The sequence below is a fragment of the Saccharomycodes ludwigii genome, chromosome II (genome assembly GCF_020623625.1).
Source record: "Saccharomycodes ludwigii strain NBRC 1722 chromosome II, whole genome shotgun sequence".
NCBI classification, from domain to species: domain Eukaryota; kingdom Fungi; phylum Ascomycota; class Saccharomycetes; order Saccharomycodales; family Saccharomycodaceae; genus Saccharomycodes; species Saccharomycodes ludwigii.
In genome coordinates, this window is record NC_060201.1 from 1,216,421 (window position 1) to 1,234,086 (window position 17,666).

A 17,666-nucleotide genomic window follows, 5' to 3' on the forward strand; every position below is an offset into this window, starting at 1 on the left:
ATTGATCCGTTCAATATTTTTTATATTTTATATTTTCCTTTTTTTGTTAGAAACGAGAAAAACTTAAAGTCACGTGTATCATTTTCAACCTCGTCTGTTTTCTTGCCGTTATCTTGGCTTAAATCTGCCACAAGTAAAACTATTCCAAATTTTCCATTATAGAGTATAAAATGTAAATGTCTTATTTTTATAATATTCTGAAAGAAAAAAAAAAAAAAAAAAAAAATAATCACAGATAAGCACTTTTTATTGTTACTATTTCAACCGTTTGATCATGATTTATATTCATATATACTCGATGCTACCCTTCATTCTTTTTACTTATACAATACCATCCTACAAAAGCAATACCTATACATCCTATTCAAAATTAATAATAAATAAATAAAGCATTCAAACCAATCAATGGTATAAAAATCGTATTAAATAAAACCCGCTATAATTGACATAACTTTTACTTTTGTTCAGATTTCAATTTCATTAATAAAAATGCAGCATTAGTAGTCTCGTCTATATTAGCAGCATCATTACCTATGGCAGTACCAGTACCACCATTGTTATCCATAAAACGACAATTTTTCTTTAATATCCTTAATTTCTCGGGACCTATGCTCGCCCAGTCTTCATCGTCTGTATCAGAATGTTGCTGTTCTTGATATAGTTTGTCATTATTGGAAGCTGGGGTAGCTAATGAAACAGTTGTTCTAACACAAGATTCTGTATTACTTATACGAGGCATATTTTCATCTCCAAAATCTTTATTTTTACCGTTGTTGTTATTCTTGCTTTTATTTTTTGTAGTATTTATAATACTGTTAGTTTCCGTAACGTTATTGTCTTGAATTATATTTATCGCGTTGTTAGAGGAAGTAGCACTGTGACTATTTCCATTGTTGTTGCTGTTGTTATTATTATTGTTGTTATTATTGAATAAAAAGTCATTTTTATTACTACTGTTTCTTCTAGTTGATGATTTCCTACGATGTGTTATTTTTACTATTTTGGAAATAGTTGCATTATTAGTGCTATTAGCGGTTGGGGGAGATGGTCTTTCACTTAACAATACACTAGATTTTCTCCTATTCTTGTCCATGCTATGGAAATAGTCTTCTTCCTCATCATCTTCAAAAAATACATCATTGTTGTCATTATTTTCGTTATCGGATGGTGGGGAAGAAGAAGATGTTGATGATGATGATGAAGCTAATACGTTTTCGTCAAAATAACTGTTATTATTTAATTTGTTAGCAGTTATATGGCTGTTATTTTGTTTGATAAAATTCTTTCTCTCTTGCAATCCATTCTCAAAACTATGACTCAATTGTTGTTGAGTTTTCAAGTCATTATTGATTTTCTCATTGGCAGCCAACACCGAGGCCAATTCTTTTTTGAAATCCTTAGGGTCCTCAACTTTTCTAGCCCTCCATTGACCCCAACCTATTTTTTCAAAGACTACAGAGTTCAATTCATCACCATTTTCTAATAAACTCATTATAACCCTTCTTTGTTTAGAAGCACTTAGTTTTTTAAACCCGGGAACATCCTTGTCCAAACCGTTGGTGATAAATCTGATAGCTAAAGGACCTTTTTGCAATAATAAATCACTCAACATATACGGGTGAATTTTGGATGTAATATCATTGTTGTTCACTATATTTTGAGCATGAGTAGATAAAACACGTTGCTGTTGGCCGTCAGCTGGAATGGTGGTGGTGTTTAATTGTTTCTTATTGTAATTATCGTTCAGAGTAGTATTACTTGGCATTTAAAGGCAGCTTTTTCTTTTGTTTGTTTTGGTTTTTAATTTTTTTCACTTTTTTTTTTCTGTTTTTTTTTTTTTTTTTTTTTGTTGCTTTTGTTGTTGTTATTATATGTTGTGAAACTTTTTAGGAATTTCGTACTTTAGTATTTTTTTTAATATTTTTATTTTTTGTGTTAGTTCAAACACAGGGTTATTTTTTTTATTCTCGTTTTTATTTATTAATTTATTTATTTATTTATTTAGTCAACCGATTATTGTAATTCCTATGTAAATTTCTAGCAAATGATAATAATAATAATAATAATAGATAAATAGTTAATACTATTGGTCATGCACGTGATCCACATTATTGTTTGTATCGTATGAAGTGATTGTGGTTGTAATTGTGGTTGTGGTTGTGGTTGTGATATGACACCCATACATTTTAAGTTTTAATTGTTAATAGGGGAGTATCATGCTCTAGATTCTGATTGTCACACTTTGTGTAATAAATATACGTAGTATACGTAGTATACGTAGTGCCATTGCTTGTAGAGGGAACCGAATTATAGGGGGAGTGTTTCATTTAAAAACGGAATAAATAATAAAATAAAAGTGTGTTTTATCTAGAAAAAAAAAAAAAAAATGTTTTAATTTTTGTATGATAAGAGGTCAATCGATCTTAAGTCAACATTGGTTGTTTTTGTTAGGTGAACAAAATGAGTAATTCATATTCATGTAAAATATGCAGTCTTTGAAACCAATTTGATAATACGAGAAACTACTATTTTTGTTTATACGCATCTAACAAATTGAACCTCGGTATAAAAACACACACACCCCCCCCTCCAAAGAAGCGCTGGACGGACTCTGAACAGAAATACAAGATATTTTTGGTCAACTTTTAAACAGAAAATAAATATCATTTCTTTTCCCTTACCGGCTTGCGGACTTGTCTGAGGGAAAGAAAAAAGGAAAACAAAAAATAAAAAAAGTACTGGTAGTTTTTTCTTCGATGTTTCTGTGTGCGTTTCTACTACACCATCAAGCCCTTCTTTTTTTTTTGTTGTTGTTTCATTATCTTTTTCCCCCCCCCCCCCATCTACGTATTTTCTATACCGATCATATTAATTAAAAATAAAAGAAAAAAAATTTTTTCTTTTTTTTTTTTTGACAAAAATGAGAAAAATTTTTTCACTTTTTTTTTTTTTTTTTTTTTTCTCTATGATTTTTTCGTTTTTTCATTGAAAAAATTTTTTCTCTTCCTCATCCTTCTGTCTTTTTTCTTTCTGCCTTTTTATCCCCTTCATCTCTCCTTTAGTACAATTTTAACTGTTACATTGCACTATTCTCCCCATCTATTTCGTTCATCTCCTTAATCCTACATTATTTACAATAGGAACAGATCAACATATAGAGAGATAGACCCCCTCAGATACGCAGATATATATTATCACATACAATTAACTACAACCAAATTAATATGTCTAACCCATTCGATTTATTAGGTAATGATGTTGAAGATGCTTCTACTCCGTTGGTCACCAAGGAATTAGTTAAGAATAACACTTCCTCCAAGAAGACTGATGTTAACCCAAGAGCTGACAAATCTAAGGCCAAGCATAGACCAGCTCCAACTGGTAATGAAGGTGCCATCAAGGATAAGAACGCTGGTAGAAAGAACAACAGATCTAGAACTCCTCCAGAAAGCAGCAGGGCCCCAAGAGGTGGTAACAGCAGAAGAGACCGTGGTGACAGATCTGGTAAGACCGACACTGCCAAGAAAGTTAACCAAGGTTGGGGTGACAACAAAAAGGAAGAAGAATTTGAAGAAGAGGGTGAAGCTGATGCTAAGGCTGAATTGAAAGCTGATGCTGAAGCTGAAGCTTCTGAAGATGCTGCACCAGCTGTTATTTCTTTGGCTGCCTATTTGAATGAAAATAAGGCTGCTGGTTTGGACACCGTCGTTGCTCCAAAGAAGGTTGACCAATTGGAAGGTGTTGAATTGTTAGTTAAGAAGGAAGAAGTTTATGTTGAACCTACCAAGGCTAAGAAAGTTAAGTCCAAGCAATTGAAGACCAAGCAATTCTTGGACTTTGACGTTTCCTTTGCTGACAACAACAGAAACAGTGGTAGAGGTAACGGTAGAGGTAGAGGTAACGGTAGAGGTAGAGGTAATGGTAGAGGTAGCTTCAGAGGTAGAGGTAACGGTAGACCTAACAGAGACACTCAAGAAAAGAAAGAAGCCCCAGTCTACAAAGCTGAAAACTTTCCATCTTTGGCCTAAATAAAATTGGCTTCCACGCTGTAGTAAGTGTTATTAATATATGTTTAAACAGATTGACAAAAGACAAGTTTCATATGTATTTGGTTATATATTTTTTAAAACTTGTTTTTTTTCATTCCACCTTTCTCTCACTATATATGTATGTATGAATGTATATTTTTGTGTATATTTTTTTTATATATATTTTCCTTATGTTTTTTTTTTTTTTCTAATTTTTTTATTTATATATATATATGTATGTATGTATTCTATTTTTTTTTTTTTGTTTTTTCCAACAAAACAAAAAGAAAAATTGAATCGTATGATGCTTTTTATTGTTTACCGACGATAATGTTGATAATCACTTAGTATAAAACACAGGTATAACTTGATCGAATTTTGCTTTAGGATTGTTAGCAATCATATCTTTTTCCCATTTGCTCCTCTTCGAAGAATTCATTTGGTGAGCAAATTCATGTAGTCCATAAAGTAGAGTTTCATGACCGATTATTCGATTAGTTTTGTCAGAAATACTTTTATTAGGCAACAACAATGGATCCGTTTGATATCCAACTGATGCTATATCATATAATATTTGTGCAGTTAACCCCCATAATTTTTTAACTTTAATATTTTCAGAAATGGAACCGGAATTATACTCTTCGTCACTGCTCATATCTCCAATATCTTTTAACCAACTGACTTCATGGAAATTTGGACTATTAGTATCGTAATAATAGTACAATATGTTTCTACTGATTCCCCCCCATTTATAACCAATTTCTTTAAATCTACTGTATTCATGTGGTAATGAAGATTGTGTTTTGACTGAAATTGCATCTTTTAAGGGAATACTAAAAATGCTTGAAGTTTCTCCGTCATTTAGATGGCCAAACCATTTCTTTAATTTCAAAGGCTCTGAATATTTATTGTTATTTGAGGTGGTACTATTATTGTTATGCATAAACCAAATTGTAGGCTTCACACTTAGAAAATTTTTTGATAAATAGCATGGCCATTTACCATTGCATAGATTTTCCAATTTTATATTGTATTTGGATTCTAATATATGGTCATCTTGGGGTAGCCCGATTTCCTCAAAAGTTTCTCTTCTTGCGATGTCCATACAAGTCTCTTTAATATTATCCGCTTTACCGCCTGGTAAAGATACATCACCACTGAAAGACCTTATTTTTCTTGATCTCCTCGTCAGCAGCACTCTTAATTCGCCATTTAAACCGACAAATAATAATATGAAAACAGCTGATCTTCTATATGGAGGCCAAACGATTTCTAAAGGAAACTGGCTACAACTATTATTTGCTTTAATAGTTCCCAACCTGCTGATAATTTCAAAGTTCATTCGTAATAATGATTTACGTTTAATCTTCCAAATGATAATGAATATGAAGAATTTAATTTATATTCAATTTTTAAGTAGGAATATCAAAAAAAAAAAAAAAAAAAAAAAAAAAAGTAAACTAAAATACATTTAGGAATAACATATTATAGCTCAGCTTATATGAATGAAAAAGTGCGAGGGAAAAATAAAAAATAAAAAAAAAAAAAAAACGTAAAAATCTATATATGTATATACTAAAATTTCAAATCCACTTTTAGAGTATAGCTAATAACAAAAGAAACAGTTATAAATAAAACCATATACTCTAACAAAAAAAAAATACTCAAGCAATCCATTTGTAAATGCCTCCCCTCTAAAGGAGTATAAAAGGCAGTAAAATAAACTTGCGCAGTTGCATTGGGCATAGACCACGTTAAGATGACAACAAACTTAGCTATTACAGTGTCCACCCAATGCATGTCATACAATTTATTTGCCCAAGCGACACCAATAATTGGTAATATAGTTAACCTAATTAATGTCATGCTTAATGCGGTTTTTAAAAATCCTTGTGGAATGTTATTTATTTCCAATCTTCCCAATGTCCCGCCCAATAACAATAATCCTAATGGAACACATGCATTTGCAATATAGGAAGTAAAATCCATTAGAAAGTTTAAAACTGGCTCGCCATCAGGAGCTTGATGGACGTGAACATCGGTATGTACGAATAGAGCTTTGACCCATGGGATCATAGCACATATAATACCCAAAATTGTTCCGATTGAAGCCGGCCTACAAAAATTTATTAAAATATAATGAAGCCATTTTAAATGATATTTAGTACAAAATCCATCAAAATTACCTGGTATGTTATGTATTGTCGATATTGTATCCTTTGCAGATAAATATAGTGAATTATTATCTTTTGCATGAATACCAATTTCACAATCTTCGTCGACTAAATTATCCCCATAATTTACGTTGCCCACCTCACTTGTTAAAGTTAGTGGCTTTGTTAAATCAATATCACCAGATCTAATTCTGGATAAAGCACTGTACTCGCTAACCAACGATTGCGTTCTTTTCCTCCTTTTTATTTTTGTATAGCTGATCTCGTTCATTGATTTTGGTGCAGAGGCAGTAGTGGTTACAGAATTATTAGTCAAATATATATGCAATGGTTCTTTGTACATATCTGTATTCTGTGGTATACAATATATAGATTGGTTGCTGTTATCAATTGTACTATTGTTATTTTTGAAAATCTCCCCTACTGGCATGTCTTGTGTATTAACGGATCGTAATTTATCAGTATTGTTATTGGAAATGGGCTCTCCATTAGCATCTGATATGTTTTGACTTTCTTCTTCGCCTTGCTTACTGACAACATACGCCTCTTCGTCACTATTATGCTTTATATCCTCTCTGAAATCAAGACCCACTATTCTAAACATTCCTAGATTCATCATCATAAAATTTTGAACAGTCAAAAAGATACAGGTGTAAGCAACCCCTTTATCAACTTGGTCTGAACTAAACAAATTTGTTGTAGTCATGCTTTGCATGTAAGCGATAGGTAAATCAGATATATTGGGAAATAATCCAGCAAAAATCAATCCCCACTTCCATTTTTCAGGTACTGGTGTAATATATAATAAAGCATAAGCACCTAAACCGCCTGCTGTAAACAACATAATGGCGGTTAAACAAATAGCGCCAATTTCTTTGATATCTTTATCTTCTAGATTGCCCACGATTTTATTAAAAGTCAAACATGGTAAAATCGCATTGATAACTAAATTTGAAATCCCTCTTGAGGTTTCTACACTAATCATTTTATTTTTAACTATGATAAATCCGACAAGTATGATTAAATAAATCTTTAAAATGGGTTTCACAGCAATATAAATTGCTTCCCCTAATGAAATGGCCATATTTTGTGTTTATTTTATAAGAATTATGGTTTGTTTTCCTTATCATGTAGATTTGTAACGTTTTTACCTTTCTTTGATTTGTAAAATTGAAAAAAAAAAAAAAAAAAAAAAAAAAAAAGGATTAGTAATGTATTTTCACGATATCACAGCCTTGATATATATATATATATATATGTATATGTATACTGTTATCCTAAATTAAGTATCACTCCACACTTAATTAATTTTAACGAAATCCAGAAAGAGAGGCTGTACTAAAAAAGACGTAGATTAGAAATAATAAATGCCCCCTCACAAACACGCAAAACAGTTGCTATTTTTTTTTTTTATTGTCAGCGTTATCTTTATGGTTTATGGTAGTTTATAGAAAGTCCGAATCAATGTAAAACGTCGGTCTAAAAAAATACGTCTCAGTTGTTTACTTTGAATAATTTAGTTATCTCACCTTCAAAAAATTGGGGGTTTTTTTTTATTGTACTGATTTAAATACCATCAAGTAAACATAAAATTTGGGTGAAAATAGAATTATGTACTTTTACGCTAATATAACCGAAATATCAAAGAAAAAAGGAAAGAAGAAAAGAAAGAGAGAAAGAAAGAAAGAAAGAAAGAAAAAAAAAATATATTTATAAATAACGATTTTATTAACATATTACCAGCACCAAAAAAAAAAAAATAAACAAATACAAATATATATATATACATATAATTCTTCTATGTCCTTATTTATTTCTTTTTATTCTTTAAAGCGAAAAATTGAGTTTCCACCGCAGTTAATAACTTTGGAACAACATCTGGATTAGCTAAAGTAGATAAGTCACCTAATTCTTCAGCCTCATTAGAGGCAATCTTTCTTAAGACTCTTCTCATAATTTTACCGGATCTAGTTTTTGGTAAATCATCAACCAAAATAATGGTCTTTGGAGCAGCAAATGGCCCAATTTCACCTCTAACTTGCATAATCAATTCACGACGCAAGACATCTGGATTAGTTTCCTCATCTCCATCAGCATCTTTTAAGGCATTTTCCTTCAAAGAAACATAAGCGACAACGGTTTGGCCAGTCAATTCATCTGGGATACCCACAACAGCACACTCAGAAACAGCTTGGTGTTCACCAATAGCAGCTTCAATTTCAGATGTAGATAATCTATGACCAGAAACATTGACAACATCATCAACTCTACCTCTAATCCAGTAGTAACCGTCATGATCTCTACCAGCACCATCACCGGTGAAATAATAACCTGGATATGGCTTCAAATAAGTCTCCATGTAACGGGAATGGTTATTCCAAACAGATCTAGCCATAGAAGGCCATGGCGATTTGACAGCTAAGACACCAGCAACATCATTACCTTTTAGCTCTTTACCACTAACAGGGTCAATAATACAAGCATTCACACCGAAAAATGGAACGGTAGCTGAACCTGGTTTAGTTGGAACAGCACCAGCCAATGGAGCAATCAAATGTGATCCAGACTCTGTTTGCCACATAGTATCACAAATGACACAGTTCTTGTTACCAACCTTTTCATGATACCATTCCCATAAATCAGGGGATATTGGTTCACCAACGGAACCTAAAACTCTTAAACTAGAAGTGTCATATTTGGCGATTTCGGCTTCACCAACACGCTTGATCAATCTCATAGCAGTTGGTGCAACATAGAAATGTGTAGCTTTGTGACGCTCGATAATTCTCCAATATCTACCATAATCTGGGTAAGCTGGTGTGGATTCAAAAATAATGGTGGCCGTACCTAAACACAATGGTCCGTATAAAGCATAGGTATGGCCGGTAATCCAACCAACATCACCTGCAGTAAACAATACGTCCTCAGGATGTATATCGAAAACATATCTGGTGGTTAAAGCGGCTCCTAATAAATAGCCACCAGTAGTATGAACAACACCCTTAGGAGAACCAGTAGAACCACTTGTGTATAGTAAGAATAAAGGATCCTCGGCATTAATTGGAACTGGTGGAATATACCCTCTTTGCTTTTCGGTTTCTTCATTCCACCAATAATCTCTACCTGGTGTCATAGGAATCTTTGGAGAACCGGTCCTTTTATAAACAAGAATATGAGAAACATGTTCCACCCCATTCAAACCTTCATCGACAATTTTCTTAATATTAACGGTTTTACCACCTCTACGACCTTCATCACAGGTAATAACAACTTTACAACCAGCATCAACTACACGGTCTTTTAAAGAACCAGCAGAAAACCCAGCAAAAATAACAGAATGAATAGCACCCAAACGAGCAACAGCTAACATGGCAATAACAGCTTGTGGAGTCATTGGTAAGTAAACAGCAACTGTGTCACCTTTTTGAACTCCCCAACTTTTTAAAACCCCAGCAACTTTACTAACTTCTTCCAGCAATTCACCAAAAGTTATAACTTTGTTATCGCTTTCATCATCTGCCTCATAAATAATAGCCGGTTTGTTTGGGTTTGCAAATGCATGTCTATCAACACAATTGTAACATGCGTTTAGTTCACCGTTTAAAAACCAAGCAATATCACCCTTTGACAAGGAACCAGACAAAACTTTGGTAAAATCTCTATCCCAATGCAAGTATTCTCTGGCCATTGGACCGAAAAATCCCTCTGGATCTTCAATAGACTGTTTATACATTTTTTCGTATTCAGCTGGAGAAGTGATATAACCCTTGGCTGGTTGAGATTTGTAGAAATGTTCAGGTGTTTCGCGGAAAGCTACTTTGTGAGCTTCGTGGACGACAGAGTGTTCTTTAGTCATTGTTGTCTTGTTGTTAATATGGAATATATTATAAAGTGTTTTTGTGGATTTTTTTTTATTTTTTTTTCCTTAATAGTATCTCAATACTTGTTTTCAATTGTCTTGGACTTTTGGTAGTTGCAGAGTAAAAAAAAATTAAGAGTGTTGTGATCCTATTCTGTTATACTTTGAAGTAGATCTTAATATTTTTATTTATCTATAGAAGAAAGATTTTTATATGATTAAATTCAATTGTTTAAGATGTGTTGGAAGATCAGTTTAAGTAAATAAAAAAAAAAAAAAAAGAAAATTAAATAAATAAATAGAAAGAATAAATGAAAACGACTATTTATGTTACTGATATACTCAAGTGGAAGAGAAAAAAAAAAAAAAAAAAAAAAAAGAAAAACAACAACAGCAGCAAGTAAAAATTAAAATAATGAGTTTCGATTAGAATTTTTTTTTTTTTTTTTTTTTATTAACATTTGGAAAAAAATTTGAAAATTTTACCTGTGTAATTTTAAGCGCCCAGGCACTCGGATTAATTCACGTATACAGACTTTTTTTTTTGTTGGGAAAATAGCTGGAAATATGGCAATACAAATTTATTATATATTTTAGATTTTGTTGAAAAAAAAATTGTTACACGATAGTTTCTGTATATTTTTTTGTATCGGTCAAATGCTCTTTATATTTTCTATCCTTCAAAAGCGCGTGTTCGTTTTTCGGTTTTATTTTTTTTTTTTCCCCCATTTAACAGAAATCTACGCAATAATAATCGAACGTCGTTACTTGTTTTTTTGCTACATAATAAAATGATATGCGTGCACGTTAAAAAAACAAAACATACACACAAACAAATGACGACGGGCGGAAATAAAAACCAAGACTGGTTAGGCCGAAAGAAATCCAACACACTCTCGTCTTATTATTTATCTCAGAGGAGACGTACAACTGTTTTTTTCTTTCTTTCGGTATTCTCTATACAAAATAGTGTTGCATAGAATTCAAATACGTTCTCAATACAGCAGATTAAACGATGGTAATAGTCATTAGCTCCGAAAAAAATAAAAGGGAACGAACAATAACTTTATAAATAATACGCAACTTTACCACCATATTATACGTAATTGATAACTACAATACACAAAATAAACAATTTTCTTTTTCATACTACTGATCTTCTAAATAGCAAATAAATACAAACTAACAAAAAAAACAATATTTTTTTTTTTTTTTTTTTTCGCTTTTCAAAACTAAATTTACAATAATATTATTAAAAAAAAAAAATATACATATCATTCAATGCTGTTATTTTTAGTATCAATAAAACTATTTCCACCATTGTCACTATCAACATCTTCATCTACAACATCCAACTCTAAATATAATTGTCCTACACGAGTTAAAAATAAACGAATGGCCGTTCTTAAATCACTAGGCAGCGTCTTGATCAATATTTTCAAAATTAAAGAATACATGACTGAACAATTTTCCTTGAAATCTGTATCATCAAATTCATAATAACCCTGCAAAATTTCTACTATTACTGGACGCATAGTGTTAATATTCTTTTGGTTGCTACTTTCATCAAATGAAACATATCTTTTGATTATATGAACGCAAATATCAATGATCCTATTCAATAATTCATTCTTAACATCTTTCTCCTGGCTTTCATCATTTAGGTACAATCTAAACATAATATTTATCAAAACGGCAGCGGAACTAGATTCTTGCTTTAAAAGATTAGGAATTTTATCAACAACTCTTGCCTCGACTAATCGAGTTCTTAGTTCATAATCGTCATTGAAGTCACGTGAAAATTCATACGATCTTTGTAACAAATATGTGATTTTAATCACATCATTAAATGGCACATAGTTTAAAAATTCTTCCTGTTCAAACAATTCACTCAATGATTCGATAACCATCAACTGTAAAACACATTTAATTACAATGGCATTATTTGTAGTAATTCTACGACGCAAGTCTTCACTACTCTTAGTCTGCACTAATCTCTTAGTAGCGCTGCCATTGCTGCCGTTCTGAGCAACCAACATGGCCATTTTATCATTGGGTTCGGCATTTCCAACATCTTCGCTAATTTCTTCCTTATGAGCTCTTTCAACTTCCTCATCAACTGTTGCAGGCGAAGAATGTTGGTCTGCACCTTCATCCGTATCTGAGTTACGTGTGCTTGTTTTTCTACCTTGTTTATACGGATCACTATCAAACAATTCAGAAGCTGTTGTTAAGGCAAATAATCTGGAAAAAGCTTCCGTAATTAAATTCCAATGCTCCTCCTTAAATCTACTCATATTTTGAACAATTAATTGCTGTAGACATGACCTACCAATACGAGCAATAGTATCATTTTCTTGACAAATACAAGATACTAACAACCCCAAAAACCCGCTCAACAATCCATTCAAACTATCAAAATAATGTGTGAATAAAGCAATCATATTTCTTAAAGCTTGAATTAAGGTCGTAGATAGCCAAACACTTAGATCATCATGACTATTAAATTGATTAATTTCCCAATGCTTGGATAAAACACTGAAAATTGGGAATAATAGTTTATTACACACTTTTTCCCAAAAGATATCATCAAATTCACCACCATATTGAACCAAAGCATCAAACATATTATTCAAAGCGCGAGATCTAACTTCCAAATCTTCTGCTGTCATAATAACATCATTATAGGCAAATAATAACGGGAACCAGATATCCTGGAATAGATCTTTGCCTTTCAGTAATTCAGAATCTTTATTTTTAAACGAAATATCAGCAATTTTGCTGGATATCGTTTTCAAACTTCCTAGCGATTGCAATGCTGGTTTTTGGAACTTTTTATTCTTGCAAATTTCCTTGAAAACAAAAATGTATTGCTGAAACGAATCTTCGTGTTTAAATATATTAGCAAAATGCTCCGTACCAATGTCATACGAAATGATAGAACGGGTTTTGGAAACAATTGGGTAAGCTGGAGACATTGCTGTAAATTGCAATGCCTCTAGAATAGGTTTCCAACCACTTTTCAAATTATCGGATTTACTTAGGATAAAACTACGGAAACATTCCAAGCACATTTCTTGAACCTCACTGTTTGTAGTGCTTTGTACAATATATCTAAATGGTCGCAAAAAGTCGCATTGGAACTCGAACCCACTTAATTCCTCCACATCTAAAAATCTATTAGACAACTGACGTAATGAATCAATGGCAAAGAAAACAACGGCCAAATTCGGATTGGTAGCAATCTTGATAAATGCAGCTCCCATAACAGCCCACAAAGGTGTCCACTCAACCCTTATACGATCCATATTGTAATAACAAACATCGATCATTTTTTGTAGTGAAAACATCCTTGGTTGAGCAGAGTCTTGGGAAGATTCAATTTCTTCAAAGGATACTTGGGTTAAAGCCGTAATAAAGTCAATTATTGCATTGCCACTCAAATTGCTGCTTTCACTAAAGACACGATCAACTAACACAACCAAGGCAGAAGACGAAATATATCTAGACATTTCTAGTGGTAAACTTTGATTATGATATTTTTCTTGAGCAATTTCTGTTGGACTGGACTTTTTAGTCCATCTTTCAAAAAAAGACATGTTTGATGACCTTGTAGAATCAAATGAGCTCCGATGGTTGGCCAACCTAGATTGATTGACATCTGGAATGGTGGTACGATCAATACCTTTGGATAATAACTGTAACCTCTCAACTTGTGATACAACAAATAGAATATCTTTCCACGAACCTCTTAAAAAGTTGCCACTGACCAGGGAAACCTCTAATAAAGTAATGATGGCATGAACGTTCTTAACCTTCATTTCTTGAATATTTTGCAAATTAGCAAACTGAATTAAAGCACCAATAAAGGAAGTTCTGGCTATTTCAATACCAAAGGTAGCAGAGATCATAATTGAGATCTTCAACCCTTCTAAACATAGGCTAGTAATCACCTCATCATCATAATCTTGGAAAGGTGGTGTTAATGAAGCCAAAAAGGACATCCATAATGTTTCGAAAACGGACTTGACATGTTCAACATGGGACGCAGAATAAAATATATCGTCCTTATTTTCCTTCGATTCACTCAACTTTTTGAAAGCTATTTCGCTTTTAGAAGAAATTTCCTTAGAAATTTGCATGTATGCCTCTCTATTTAAATCTCTAGTATTGAAAAAACTAAAGGCAGATGCAGCTGGAATTTGTTTAATTCCACCATTTAATAAAGCTTGATGTTGTTCAGATAGCAATTTAATCTCATTTTTACTAATTTCATTATACAAGCCAACAATATACTCCTTTGGCAAGTCATTCCCGTTGTCAATACCTTCGGTATTTTCAATAAATTCTTCTAAGCTCATACGATGCTTGATCTGTGGAGAATGTAAGTCAGTATTCAACATGATAACAGAATAGGCCAAAACATAAGCAGTATCTGACTTGGCAAACACACCCGGGTTTTGAACAACAAATCTTTCGGCAAACTTCATCATAAATCTGTCAATTTTTTGGCCCTCGCCTGGTAATCTAAATTTTTGTAAAAATAGTCTTAACGCATCTAAAAATGTCGATCCTCTAAAATCTAGTTCATCCACAAAAGCATGCATAACAGCAATATTTTTTTCGTCACCCTCACCTAAATAATCACCAACACTAGCTAAATCTAAGTTATCAGTGGTCAATAAGAAATGTGCAATTGAAGTGGGTGACGCATCTTTAATAAATTTCTTATTGATAAGTTCAGGAATGGCCTTTTTAGGCTTTACATTAAATAATTTGACTAATTGAGCCAATAAAGTTTTCCTCATCTTCAAATTTTCAAATTGTGCTGGGTCATCAACTTCTTCTTCCACAGTAGAGTAGCTATCATTACCGGAAAAGGAAGACTGCAAGTTAAAGGAGCTTACAGTGGAAGATCTGTTTCTAGTAGACTCTGTTGGTCTGGAAGTAGAATATGGTGTCAAAGCTTTGTGAGCCCAAGAACTTAGAGATCTTAAAAATGCAACAATACAGTTTAAGGAGCTCATCTTCAAAGCAAACTCAATCGGGAAAGGCAATCCAGAAGAATCGTTGACAACGGCAATTGCGGCAGAAGACGACGACGATAGGTTCGAAATGGATAACAAAGGCAATTGGGATAAGTTGTAAGTTGCCAAGGGTTTCTTGGCTTGCGCATCATAAGCTTCCTTTTGTTCATCTGTGATATCAACCCTAGTCAAAGACATTCTACTCAAGTAATCTACAATCAACTCCACTATATTTGGTAGGCGGCTATCACAGTCATAATTTATATAGAATTCAATAATAGTTCTAGGATCATTACATAACCTCTGAATTATGTCCAAAAAGTATCTCTTTTGATGGGGTGTTGATGTTTTCAAATCAGCAATTGGCAAATAGATTTCTGTTAAGAATACCGGTATCTCCCTTTTAAAATCGTATCTTAGGTTTGAAATCAATAGCCACATAATTTCCAAAGTTATTTCATAAACAGGAGTAATCGGCGAGGCAGCATTTCTCGAAATCGATAAGCACAAATATTGTCTGGTGGCATCAATAAATGGCATTTCGTCCCTACCTTTTAGAATCAAATTATGATTTAAAAAAACATCAATATGTTCTCTTAAAATAGAATGAATTACGTGCAACGATAATAATTTAGATCTAACAGCATGTGATCTCAAATCCATATCACTATCCAGAGGTTTGGCAGAAATTTTGGACATAGACCGGAAAACCAAAAACGCATCTTTAATTACCAAATGTTCTTCGCTCAATTCATCTTCAGATACCTTGTTCTCATCAATACTCTGTTCTTCTTCATCGTTTAATTTATTCATATTGGTCAAAGTCAGTGGCTGAGCCTCGCCGTTACCATTGATGTTTTGCTCGCTAACAGGTGCGTTGGAAATATCATCCTTAGTATAGTTATCCAACTTAATTCTATCAAAGACCAAGTTAATGACCTGAATTAATGCAGCTTGGGCAATTCCTTGATTTGACGAGCTTAGTGAAAAAATAAAAATATTGTAAATTGTTCTAACCGCTTTCAAAAGGGATTGGCCATGGCACATATTCATAGAATCTTCCATTAATATACAACTAGTCAAACAACGGACAATTTGCAATTCAACTTTTTGATCGGTGCTTTCACCTTCAAAACAATCGGTAATAGTATCTATTGCCGCATCAACCAATTTTTGTTTTGGTGGGGGTGTGATGCCATGCTCAGCAGGTTCTTGTTCCTGTTTTGTAGAGGCCATGGAATTAGGTGGATTAACCAAAATTTTTTCGTCCAACAGCTGAAAGGAAAATAGTCTGGATAACCCATCCAAAGCAGTGATAATGATTGGTGTTATTTTAGTTCTACAACTGGCCCTTAAAGCCTCAAAAATAATAATTGAATCCAACTTTGGATTGTCTGTTTTTAAAGTGTCATCAATTTCAGTGATTGTCCTTTCCAATAATTTGTATGTTGCCGAATGTTTTCCTTTCAATTCTTTATGATTTTTAAGATTTTCAAATGTACCTTTTAATACGCTCAAAATAGATCTGGTACTGGCAATTTTTTTAGGCTGATTCTTTTTAATAGACCTCTTGGAAGAAATATTTGTCGAAATCGATGCACGGGTAGACACTTCTTCATTGGGAGTTGGTGTATGTAGGGAGACTTCGCTTTTTACTGAAGCGTCTGTAACAGCAGAGCCTTTGTTGCTGGACAAATCTTTTACATCACCAGGTATTTCCTTGGCCTCATTATTGTTTTGTGAGTTACTTTTATTTTTGTTTAGTTTATTTTTCTGTTCTTCTTCTTGAACGGAATTGGTATTTTCTTTTTTATTTTCAACTGCTGGTGAAGTATTCTTTTTCTGTTCTTCTTCTTGAACAGAATCAGCAGCCTCTTTTTTCTCCTCAACTATTGGTGAAGTATTCTTCTTTTGTTCTTCTTCTTGAACAGAATCAGCAGCCTCTTTTTTGTCTTCAACTGCCGGTGGTATATTTATTTTTTCTTCTTCTTCTTCTTCTTTTTCTTGAACAGATTCAACAGCCTCTTTTTTCTCTTCAACTGCTGGTGAATTACTCTTCTTCTGTTCTTCCTTTTGAACAGTCTCTTTTTTCTCTTCAATTGCCGGCGAAATACTCTTCTTCTGTTCTTCTTCTTCTTTTTCTTGAACAGAATCAACAGTCTCTTTTTTCTCTTCAACTGCTGGTGAATTATTCTTCTTCTCTTCTTCCTCTTCAGCTGCCGGCGAAGTATTTTTCTTCTGTTCTTCCTCTTGAACAGAATCAACGGCCTCTTTCTCTCCCTCAGCCTTTTTTAAAGAAGTCGGCTTTTGTTCATGGTTTTCATCTGTCATGTTTATCAATAATAGTTGCAATAAATATCTTTAAGTTTTATTAAAAAAAAGGGAAAAAAGAAAAAAAAAAAAGAAACAAACAAAAAGGATAATAGTAATATATATTGTATATATATTTTGAAAAACAATAATATCTAAATATTATTCAAATGTTTTAATCTTTTAGTTCTTACAGCTCTATTCTTAGTAATAAGTGTTTCGTTATTGCAATCACAGAATACAATTAATGTTTACAAATAATTAAGGA

General features: G+C 32.8%; 6 protein-coding genes across 6 annotated transcripts; 1 reads left to right on the plus strand and 5 right to left on the minus strand.

Annotated features, from left to right (window-relative positions):
• Nucleotides 1-454: 454 nt before the first annotated feature.
• On the minus strand, nucleotides 455-1,765 carry STB3 (Stb3p; the record flags this gene model as incomplete). Its single annotated transcript, XM_046080608.1, has 1 exon — nucleotides 455-1,765. One exon carries the CDS (start codon nucleotides 1,763-1,765, stop codon nucleotides 455-457), a length of 1,311 nt encoding a protein of 436 aa, XP_045935950.1.
• A 1,459-nt stretch (nucleotides 1,766-3,224) lies between these two features.
• STM1 (Stm1p) lies at nucleotides 3,225-4,028 on the plus strand (the record flags this gene model as incomplete). Its single annotated transcript, XM_046080609.1, has 1 exon — nucleotides 3,225-4,028. One exon carries the CDS (start codon nucleotides 3,225-3,227, stop codon nucleotides 4,026-4,028), a length of 804 nt encoding a protein of 267 aa, XP_045935951.1.
• Nucleotides 4,029-4,368: 340 nt separating this feature from the next.
• On the minus strand, nucleotides 4,369-5,370 carry PCD1 (8-oxo-dGTP diphosphatase; the record flags this gene model as incomplete). The annotated part of the gene is made up of 1 exon (XM_046080610.1): nucleotides 4,369-5,370. One exon carries the CDS (start codon nucleotides 5,368-5,370, stop codon nucleotides 4,369-4,371), a length of 1,002 nt encoding a protein of 333 aa, XP_045935952.1.
• A 233-nt stretch (nucleotides 5,371-5,603) lies between these two features.
• SCDLUD_001808 (uncharacterized protein) lies at nucleotides 5,604-7,286 on the minus strand (the record flags this gene model as incomplete). Its single annotated transcript, XM_046080611.1, has 1 exon — nucleotides 5,604-7,286. One exon carries the CDS (start codon nucleotides 7,284-7,286, stop codon nucleotides 5,604-5,606), a length of 1,683 nt encoding a protein of 560 aa, XP_045935953.1.
• Nucleotides 7,287-8,012: 726 nt separating this feature from the next.
• On the minus strand, nucleotides 8,013-10,058 carry ACS2 (acetate--CoA ligase ACS2; the record flags this gene model as incomplete). The annotated part of the gene is made up of 1 exon (XM_046080612.1): nucleotides 8,013-10,058. One exon carries the CDS (start codon nucleotides 10,056-10,058, stop codon nucleotides 8,013-8,015), a length of 2,046 nt encoding a protein of 681 aa, XP_045935954.1.
• A 1,277-nt stretch (nucleotides 10,059-11,335) lies between these two features.
• On the minus strand, nucleotides 11,336-17,419 carry SEC7 (Arf family guanine nucleotide exchange factor SEC7; the record flags this gene model as incomplete). The annotated part of the gene is made up of 1 exon (XM_046080613.1): nucleotides 11,336-17,419. One exon carries the CDS (start codon nucleotides 17,417-17,419, stop codon nucleotides 11,336-11,338), a length of 6,084 nt encoding a protein of 2,027 aa, XP_045935955.1.
• Nucleotides 17,420-17,666: the final 247 nt, after the last annotated feature.